Source organism: Copadichromis virginalis, linkage group LG20, assembly GCF_057382275.1.
Source record: "Copadichromis virginalis isolate Kocher_CV1m ecotype Utaka linkage group LG20, C_Virginalis_male_GT1.1, whole genome shotgun sequence".
Taxonomy (NCBI): domain Eukaryota; kingdom Metazoa; phylum Chordata; class Actinopteri; order Cichliformes; family Cichlidae; genus Copadichromis; species Copadichromis virginalis.
The window spans coordinates 2,381,341-2,391,366 of NC_140637.1; the positions used below are offsets into that span (position 1 = coordinate 2,381,341).

A 10,026-nucleotide genomic window follows, 5' to 3' on the forward strand; every position below is an offset into this window, starting at 1 on the left:
TGCAGAAACACATACATTTTAAGGAAACATCCTTACTGGTGTATCTCTCATGGAACAAATTGGTTTATTGTGTGTTGCAGAACTTTCAAAAATAGCATCTGGCAACACTTTAATTTAAGATTAAAAAAAAGAAAGAAAAAATTCAAATTCAAATTCAAATTTTATTTGTCACGTACACAGTCATACACAGTACGATATGTAGTGAAATGCTTGGACAACTGCTCGTGACCTAAAGAGAACAAAAAAGGAAAAGGCTATGAATAAGATAGGAAATAAATATGAAAAATTAAAAAGGGTAAATTTAACTAGGAAGGAATAAAATATAAATTAAGGTTAAAAATGAAATAACTGTACAACACAAATTAGAATGAAGGGTAAATTTAACTGGGAAGAATAAGATAAAGATAAATATATAAATTAAAGTTGAAAATAAAATAACTGTACAACAAAATACACAATACACAATATAGAACTATATAAGAATGTATGAAGAAATCTAAATCTAAATAAATATATACACAATAACAGCAGCTGTACAAGTATTAACCGGAAATGAAGAATATAGTGACCAGTGTTGTGCAAAACCAAAGTCCAGAAAGTCCAGTGTGTGTGTAAGAACCATATGTGTGGGTCAGTACTGTGAAACGTGTGAAATTATGGCATTTCATCCACTTGGGATAAGAACAGTTCCGTAAGTGCATTTCCCCCCTATAAGAATAGAACAGAATAGCCCTTTATTATCTTTGTACATGTACAAGGAAATTATGGATAACGAAATAACTCTCATTCACCATTGTCCTTGACCTCATTGCTTTTTCCATCGAGGTCAAAGGCAATTGATCAGTAAAAGAAATACACAGGATTTAGTGCGCTTTGATTGTATCCACAAGTCGAGTCCTACGGCTGTGACGTAGGACTAAACGTCAAAGACCCTCCGTTAAACCAGAGCCCTAAGGCGTCCCACCATTCTGCAATCGACCAGTTAGCCTTAGGTACACTGGAATTTACAACCTCCAATCACCCAATCACAATGTACGATGGTCAGACGCTCGGTTCAGCCATGTTGTGGTTTTGAATGAGGAAGAAGCGGGAGATGTTATTCTTCAACGAGTTTATTTACAATTTATTGTCACGTTAAGGATATATAAATGAGTTAGGGTGTAACCCAACATGATTTTCGTTTTCCTGAACGCGTCGGTTGCGACTTATCGCATTCCCGTCGTAATTTAAACATACTTTCATAAATTAGCCGTGTAGCTAACAACGTTAGCTAGCAGGGTAGTTAGCCTAGTTTGCTAGTTAGGTAGCTAGCTAGCTAATTGTAAGCTAAATATCAGGCGGTTTTGCGAGTGTTCGTGTGGTGATAAAATGGCATTTGTTAGGAGTGTTGGTGTTTGAAGCAGTCTCGGCTAACTTTGCCCGGTCGAAAAAAAGCACATTAGCTTAATTGGGTTTGACTACATTGACACTAAGGCTGACTGAAATCAGTGACAGCGATTTGTCTTGAAACTAGCGCCGTAATTTCCAAAACTTTTGAGCCATGTTGAATAAAATCTGCGAATGGATAGAAACGAGCGTTGCCAGTCTTCGCAATGGTGTACCAGCTGCCGAACACCCACATGCTCAACGCACACCAAGAGATGGTCAGATGAGGAGGAAAAGACCCTTTGAATGGTACGAGCAGATATATCTGAACTCCCTTGGTAATCAATGCCAAGAAGCTTAAACCCAGACAGAACTATGAGTGCAGTGTTTGTGTGACCGCAATGTTTTAGCTCGCTGTCCATTTAGCCGTTATCTTAAGTTTGACAAAAACGAGGTAGCGTGTTGTTAACAGGATACCGTCTGTTTTTCTTTAAGTTTGGAAGATGGCCATAACATCGACCAAGATGGTTTGGTGATAAAGAAATCACGAATGGGTAAGTAGAAACTCACTTTGTTATGTGTGTTGTGAATGTAATTGTGGAGAGTATAGGCACACATTGTTTTCTGTGTGTTTGAAATTTCTACAGGGGATCTTATCGACTCAGTCAAGAATGCAGCTGAAGGGGTTAAGAATCACAGCTCCAATGTGGCTGCATGGATGAAGAACAATGTAAATCCTGCCTTGAGGAATATGCTGACTACCTCCCCTGGTTTGCCACCTGGAGAACCTCATCCGCGCCCCTCAACATCATCAGCAATTTGGACAGGGAGGCTGGTATGGTGCAGATTTATGGGTGTCCCTGTAAAGACTGTTGGCACACGTGAATCTTATTTAACTTGTATGTGTTCGGATTTAGATCCTTGACAGGAATTCTCAGAATGAGACATTTGCTGCTCCCTCAACAACTTTGGAGTGGAAAACGTCAAAATCTGGTAAGCTTAACATTTTAAACTTTTCAAAAGTTGTTGTATTAACAAAACTGAGCTGAACAGAGATGGGCATATGCAGCATTTCCAGAATTCCACCCTCTGGGAATGCCTGTCCACTCCAAGTAACTATGATTAAAACTAAAAGGTTTTAAAACATTCACTGGGTTTTGGATGTTGTGGCACCAGTTGAATTACAGTGTTTTCCAGGACAGTGCTGCTGTAAGAGCTTTCAGCTTCCAAGTATGTCTTTTAAATTGTCTGACAACCTTTATATTTTGTTGTTTGTAATACCTTCTTACTCTACAGTCTTTAATTGGAAATATTTTAGCAAATGTACTGTATCAGACTGTATGGGCTTTGTGATTTTCATACCCCAGTTCTGCTCTTGTACTACTTAATTGCATAAACACTAATTTGTCATCAATCTCAGGTACGTTAGGTCCAGAGTAGTTGGACGGTGACACAGTGACATTAGTTTCAGCAGCATTGCGAATAATTTTTTGATAGCAACAATACAACAGGCCTTGTTACATAATAAAATATAGAAGTATTAGAATGTATTGCAGTATTAAGGGCTGATTTAGGCTTCGATGGTGATGAATAGGGCAGTCACAATAATTGCGGGCTACATTGACCCGACATGTAGTTGGGTTTCTTGGAAGATGCACATCAGGTTACTTAATAGGTTATGGAGTAGATTTTGCACTGAAGCATATATCAGGTGTAAGTCATGATATGCGATCTGCATTTAAGGTTTCAAAACCTGTCTGGGCTGTAACTCTTACTGTACTTTCTCCCTGTATTCCAGAGTGGTTGCGTAATGAGAAGTCAAATACGGGATCAAAAGTTTGTAGGCGACAAGTGTGCATGAGTCCTGTGCATCGTGAGGTGCCAAAAACAAACGGGCATTCGGTTAATTTGCCACCCTCCATCACCCCTAAATGGCAGCCTTCTCCAAGGCTGGGCAGGCCTTTAAGTCTCCGAGCGCATGGAACTCAAAGGTATTCTTGTATTCCTTACATCTTTTGTGTGTCTGACAGAAAATTCTTTTTCAGCAGTTGCTGCTTGTTAAATTATTTATTATTGTGACATGTAAGCAATATTCAATCATTGTTATAATTTTTTTTGTAAATCCAAAATTTTGTCTGCAGTTCGTTTAGTGGAGTAGGTGCAACAAGCAGCTCTTGCACCAGCATGTATGAGAAGACCTTTCCCATCAAAGTGGTGCAGAGCCCAACACACAGTACCTCATCAGGCTGCTTACCCAAGACCAGGCCCCGCTGCACAGCACAGGAGGTTATTTATGAAAGCAGTAATGAACTGTGTGTATCCTTCATATCTATTTGTTGCATGTCTGTGTGTTCATACTGGGGTTTTTCTTTGTTTAACAGTCTGTTCGAGAGGAGGAGAAGGAGGTCTACAGGCAGCTTCTTACTATGGTCTCTGGTGGTCAGTCGTCTTATCTTCACAATGGCAGCTCGCACACTATTGTGAGGTCTCACAGAGATTTGTACGTATTGAATCAATGCCATGTTCCTGTTACAAAAAATGTGTAATGAGATATAATTTTGTTTTTTTTGGGGGGGGGGCGTGAGAGAAGCATGAAAGGTAGTTTTCATATCTTCTTATTTTGCGTAGCATGGAATGACATGGCTTTCATGTGCATTGAGCCAGAGACTTCAAAGGGGATCTTCTTTTTTTCCTGGTGTGCACATTATCATGTAGCTATGGTATGTGGGGATCAGAACAGCCTACCCCACTTTATCCTGTTGTTGTAATCATGTTGTTTCCAGACCAGTCACTTATTGTACCATTCTACTTGTCATTGTCCCATTAGCACCAGCTTCCTGACCACCAGCCGCAGACTGCTGCAGTTCTCTTCTCCAACTGGGTCAGCAGCAGGAGGAACTTCAGAGGGGCCCAGCAGTCCCGCCAGCCCCAGAGGAGTCTCTAGCCAGTGCTCCAGCAACCTTCCCAGTCCACTGGGGGGCCCCAGCAAGCCAGAGATCCAGTCATGGTCCCTGGACAGGGACCTCAGTTCCAGCAGAGGAGCTACTCTCATATCAACTCCTTCTCCATCAGCTCTGCAGGATAACTCTTCTCAGGACACACAGTCATCAGGTAATCATACTGAGTACTTGATGGAAATGGGGAGAGCGTGGAACATATTATTGTAAGTGAATTAAACGTTACTTGGTGGTTGTTCATGGGTCTTATTCTTGCCTTTTCTTACAGCTCATGATGGCGACTCTGTAATTATTGTAGATGAGCAAAAAAGTAAAAAACAAGACAGCTCGAGGTTAGTATTTCTTTTGGTCAGGCTTGCTATTTGAAGTGTAACTTGGTTAAACATAATACAGAGGCATATATAGCCAAACATTTCAAGTTGTTTTCTTATTTTGTTTATAAATGTGTATGTGTATTAAGTGTTTAGGTAGATTTCAGCACAACCAAGGTTTATACATATCTCATCACGATACATTTCTGTCTTAACAGTGTGCCATGTTTCCAAGCTGAGTTATGGATCAAAGAATTGTAAGTGTATTAAATTATTTAATTTACACGACATTTGAATAGTGCAAAAAGGACTTTTTTCCTTTTTTAAATTCTTCCTGTAGGACAAGTATGTATGACTCCCGGGCGAGGGAAAGACGGAGACAGATAGAAGAGCAAGAAGCTCTGGCTGCTCAGTTGCTGCAGCAGGTGAGTGGTCAACTCACAAAACCTTATTGGGTTAAGATTTGGCATGTTCATTATTTTCCCTTTTGCATTAATTTGCTTTGTAATTTCTGGTTCTCAGCGCCTGTCTGACGAGGAGCAGCGTAGCCCAGATGTCGAAGTCTTTGTTCGAGTTCCTTTGGAGAAAGAGCTTCCTTTGAGTCCTATCATAAAAGAAGAGACGTCTTTGGAAGAGAAACCAGAATTCCCTGAACTTACAGAGGTATGGAAATTGTACCCTAATGTACTTGCATAGCTCATTATATATTTATTGAAATGAGTGACCACAACAGACTGTCGCAGGGAAGTATGTTTTCTAACTACTATTTATCTTTTAAAAAGTAAAACTGCAACTACATTTTGATGATAGATGTGCAGAGATTTCTTCTACAATCTTTTGAAAATTAAGTGCTCTCTGTTGGTTTTGTTAAGGTTCCTCATTTAATCTCATTTATCAGTAATATTCTGATTAAGAACATGAAGGGACTTTTACTTTTAATTACTGTCCTTGCATATTGTCAGACTAATATAAAATATATATAAAAATGTAAGTACTGTTTCATGGTTTTATACATGTATACCGTCTCATTCTTCCTCTTAAGGAAATGGAGGCTGAAGTGAACAGGGTGCTGCGAGGGGGCAATCCTCATGAAGTGTTAAGTGAAGGTTTTGGTCTCAGCCTTACACGTAAAGACCTGCAAACCCTGAGCAACCTCAACTGGCTCAATGATGAGGTGCGTAAATGTTGTATTAGAAATGAAGGGGGAAAAAATAGAGATCTTATTGACACAATTAAGAAACACAGCTCCAATGTGGCTACATGGATGAAGAACAGTGTAGGTCCTGCCTTGATGAATATACCGCCTACCTCCCCTGGTTTGCCAGGGGGAGAACCTCAGAAGATGTAGAGAAAAAGAAATTATCGGTTTCTCTACATCTTCTGTTTAAAACAAAAAACAGTACACGATTAGATTTATGATCCACAACTAAACGAGTGCACATGTCCACTTGATCTAAACTGTCTCTCTTTAATTTCCCAGGTGATCAACTTCTACATGAACCTGCTGGTTGAGCGCAGCAAGGATTCCAACATGCCAACAGTCAATACGTTCAATACTTTTTTCTATCCCAAGCTGCGCAGCAGTGGCTATTCTGCTGTCCGCCGCTGGACCAAAAAGATGGACATCTTTTCTAAAGACATCTTGTTGGTTCCTGTCCACTTGGGGGTGCACTGGTGCCTTTCTGTAAGTCCCAATGGCTGTTGTAGAAAGTAATCTAAAGGTTTAAGGGCGAGCATAAACAGGCCTGCTTTGTCAGTGTTATATGATGATTATAAGCTTTGACAGCACAGGCAACCATGTTTAAAAATGGCTGTAGTTCCTCAATGGTGTTTTGGTTTTTCTGAATTATCTAAAGCTAAAAGTCTTCACTTTGAGCCAACGTTTTACAAATAAATACACCTTGATTATTGGACCTAACTGTGTAATAATACACAGTATAAAAATGTACATAGGCTCTTAGTCTCAAATGTGAAGCCAATATGGAAGACGCACCTTTTCAGAAAAGACATTTGGTCCAGATTTTTGCCTGATTGTTTGAAAGTTGTTGGGCATAATGGATGTGATGTGATGTCGTGAGGGGAAAAGTCTTTATTACCTGAGTGGTTGGTGAGTGAATTCTGGAAGCTGCGAGAGACGCTAAATGAGTGGTGGTCACAAGATGGCCAAGCCAACTAAAGCACTTTAAAATAGTAACCACTGACCAAAGTGCTAGACATAGCAACAAAATTAGAAATTAAATATATTGAAAAAATGAATACAATTAAAATGACAACAGAAGAGGTGGGGTCTTAAAAGCAGATCTAGAAATTGGGAAGAGGCTTGTCTAATGTGAAACAGCAACAAATTCCACAATTTGGGAGCCACTATGGCAAAAGCCCTATCCCATCTGAGCTCACGTCTATTCAGGCAAATCCCCAGTAGAAGTCTAGGGGAACACAACTCTTGGCCTTGCCCTCAATAAATAAAGTATAGTATAATTTAATATAGTATTTTTGCATACAATTCCTTTGAAAACCAAAAACCAATAGTAGATTTATGCTGTCTTTAGTCAGTAATTTATGCACAGCAACAGAAATGCATCTTCTGTTAGTATCTTAGCGTTTTTGTACATTGAAATTACAAGTGCCTCTCAAATCATGTTTGAATCACACATCGGGGAAAAAACCATTTTGGAAGCACTCATGGAGACTTTGATTTTGCTTTCAGCTTTATTTCCATTATTTTACGATAAAGTAAATAATGAAACTTCATAATGTTGGACTTAAACTGGAAACAGTAGGATCAGTGTGATTACAATAACCATTGCATTCTTAATAATACTGTTCTGTCGTGTAATAAAATTATTGAATTTATTGTTGTTTTAAGGGTCAGTTAAAATGTGGATATAAATATTTTGGGATTTTATTTAGCATTTTGTTTTTTTCAGGTGGTGGATTTCCGCAAGAAGTCCATCATGTACTTTGATTCTATGGGAGGAAACAACGATAAAGCATGTGAAATATTGTTGTAAGTTTCTGTAGCAGATGTGCAATATTTGTTTAAATGGGTTCTGTGTTTTGAGAGGTAAATATAACTCACTGAGTTTTGCACTTTTGCACTTCAATTTTGTTTTCCAGTGAATACCTGCAACAGGAAAGTAAGGACAAAAAAGGCAAAGAACTGGATACCTCAGGCTGGATTCTGCACAGCAAAACACGCAATGTAAGTTCTACAGACAAGGTTGTTGTGACAAGTGTTCAAATCACATGGTTTCAGGAATTTTAGATGGGATTTCATTATCTGCCTCACAGTATCGTTTTATTTATTTGGCATTTTACTTGTTTCTCTTTTCTATCAGACACTGTTCTACAGTTGAATCTGATAGCTGTAGATCTATAAAGTTCTTTTGGTTTTTTTGTAAAGCCCTCACTAGGTTTCTGGTAACAAATGGTTTCAAAATAGTGACAAATGTTAGTAGTCCAGTCTGAGATTTTAAGTATACAATGTTCTGCTGCTTTTGTAAGCCTCCACAAGATACGAAAGCCATGTTATTGGAGCGTGGATGATTTGAAATGTTTAAAGATCCAGTTTCTTATGTTTGTGACTTTTGTTTTCTGAATTTTCAAATTAGTTTCTCAGCAGCTTTTACTGTCAAGACATTTTATAGATAATTTGTCAAAGTGTCAGATGTCATTTTGCACTGTAGGTTAATCAAGGTTTGATTTGCACGTGCAAACTTGTCTTCTTTCTTTTCCTGTTCTTAGGAGATCCCTCAGCAAATGAATGGTAGCGACTGTGGAATGTTCACATGCAAATATGCAGATTACATTACCAAAGACAAACCAATCACTTTCACGCAGGTAACTTCAAACAGCATCAGTGAGAGTATCTTTTCAGTAAGCAGTCATAATGAAGGCTTAAAAATGTCTTTGCTCTTTTGTTTTTGACAGAAACATATGCCATATTTCAGAAAAAGGATCCTTTGGGAGATTGTAAACCACAAGCTGTTGTGATGTGAGGATGACAATTGTGAAGTTGTACAGTTGCCTCACATCTTGATGATGGTTGAGTTTTACTCCCCAGGAAAGGACTCGCAGATGGGAGACTTGAATTCTGGGAACAACTTTCACACCAGCTCATCTGATCAGGAACCAGCTCAGCGATTTCCATCCTCGGCTAAAAGTAGCTGAAAGGATGTTGCTGGAGCAACAAATCACTGCCTCCAACTTCTTCTACAGTTTTTTTTGTGTGTGTGTCAGACAGCAGCTCAAACGCTTTGATTTGTACGGTCCAGTCAGAACTGTTTTTGAAATTACACTTGTGCAAATCATACTCTGAGGTGGAATGTTCATTACATGTTTTTGTGCCACAATCAGTTGTCATTGAGCACTCATTGATTAACATGTATTGTGTTATCAGTAAAAGTAAAAAAAAAAAAAAGTGTTTTAAAAGCAGATTACATTCCCAAATGTCAAAGTCTCTATTTCCCCCCTGATCTTCACACATGAGAACTCCACACAATGGTGGCACAATCTGGTGGCACACATGAGATTACACACATCGTGTTGATATTAAAAGTGCTTAGTTTGTTTCAGGCAGGCCTGCCTGGGTAAAGCATGTAGGATATTTGACACCTATTGGTTTGCTACACATCCTCCAGTTACCTGCTTACACTGGTTTTCTGTCAGGGATCTGGAGCTTAAAGACATTTGGAGGTCTGACTTGGACTTTTGTGTTACTGCATACAGCTTTGCTGTAATGTCTACAAAGTTCAGAGTTGCAGCTTATGTGTGGATTTTACTTTAGTCTGTGTTTGGACGAGAATTTTGATGTTATAAGGTGAAGTTAATATTAAAATAGGTAATTACCTCATTGTTGCAGGTAAATTGATACAATGCCACTCAGTTCTTTATGACACTTCAGTAAAGCTGAGAAATTAATGTGACATAACCTCAGAGTATGATTTAGAGTGAAAAAAAACATTGTTTCTCCTTGATGCTGGTTTGCAGGTGTAACCAAACAATTACACCGTAAGAGTACGGTAAAAGTTCTGTCATTTGTTTATCCAGTTTTCTTGATGGTGTAAAATAAGGTTAAAAGTCTATTTTATGTATTTCGGTGTTCTTTTGTTCAACAACCTTTTGGTATATTCAGTATATTTTGAACTTTGTATATACTTAAAACATATACAGCAAACAATGTAAAATACTTTTTTTAAGAATGTATTTCCTATCTATTTTATCTAGACTCGAGTCTGTTTTAGAAATAAATTCTCATGTATTGTGGCTTTTTTCTCCAAATACTTTCACATAAACTCAAACTAATTTGTGGTTTCAAAGACACGAGGTAAAGCATGAACTTGTCTTTGGTGTTGAGCCGCCACAGATTTCTTTATATTTTACTTCTAAGGAGA

At 38.5% G+C, this 10,026-nt stretch overlaps 1 protein-coding gene across 1 annotated transcript; it reads left to right on the plus strand.

The window, feature by feature from the left end:
• Window positions 1–976: 976 nt before the first annotated feature.
• Window positions 977–9,898, plus strand: senp1 (SUMO specific peptidase 1). Its single transcript, XM_085442825.1, has 18 exons — window positions 977–1,674; window positions 1,861–1,919; window positions 2,013–2,200; window positions 2,283–2,358; window positions 3,164–3,356; window positions 3,507–3,651; window positions 3,747–3,865; window positions 4,193–4,476; window positions 4,591–4,654; window positions 4,852–4,890; window positions 4,974–5,058; window positions 5,156–5,296; window positions 5,676–5,807; window positions 6,114–6,317; window positions 7,561–7,640; window positions 7,751–7,835; window positions 8,378–8,473; window positions 8,564–9,898. Exons 1-18 carry the CDS (start codon window positions 1,541–1,543, stop codon window positions 8,624–8,626), a joined length of 2,187 nt encoding a protein of 728 aa, XP_085298951.1. The 5' UTR covers window positions 977–1,540; the 3' UTR covers window positions 8,627–9,898.
• Window positions 9,899–10,026: the final 128 nt, after the last annotated feature.

Excerpts from the sequence above, each read along its gene's own strand:
- senp1 (XM_085442825.1), top strand. The coding sequence starts at position 1,541 with ATGTTGAATAAAATCTGCGAATGGATAGAAACGAGCGTTGCCAGTCTT. Across the intron at positions 5,059-5,155 it reads CTGCTCAGTTGCTGCAGCAG|CGCCTGTCTGACGAGGAGCA; the intron begins GTGAGTGGTCAA and ends TCTGGTTCTCAG. Across the intron at positions 5,297-5,675 it reads AATTCCCTGAACTTACAGAG|GAAATGGAGGCTGAAGTGAA; the intron begins GTATGGAAATTG and ends CTTCCTCTTAAG.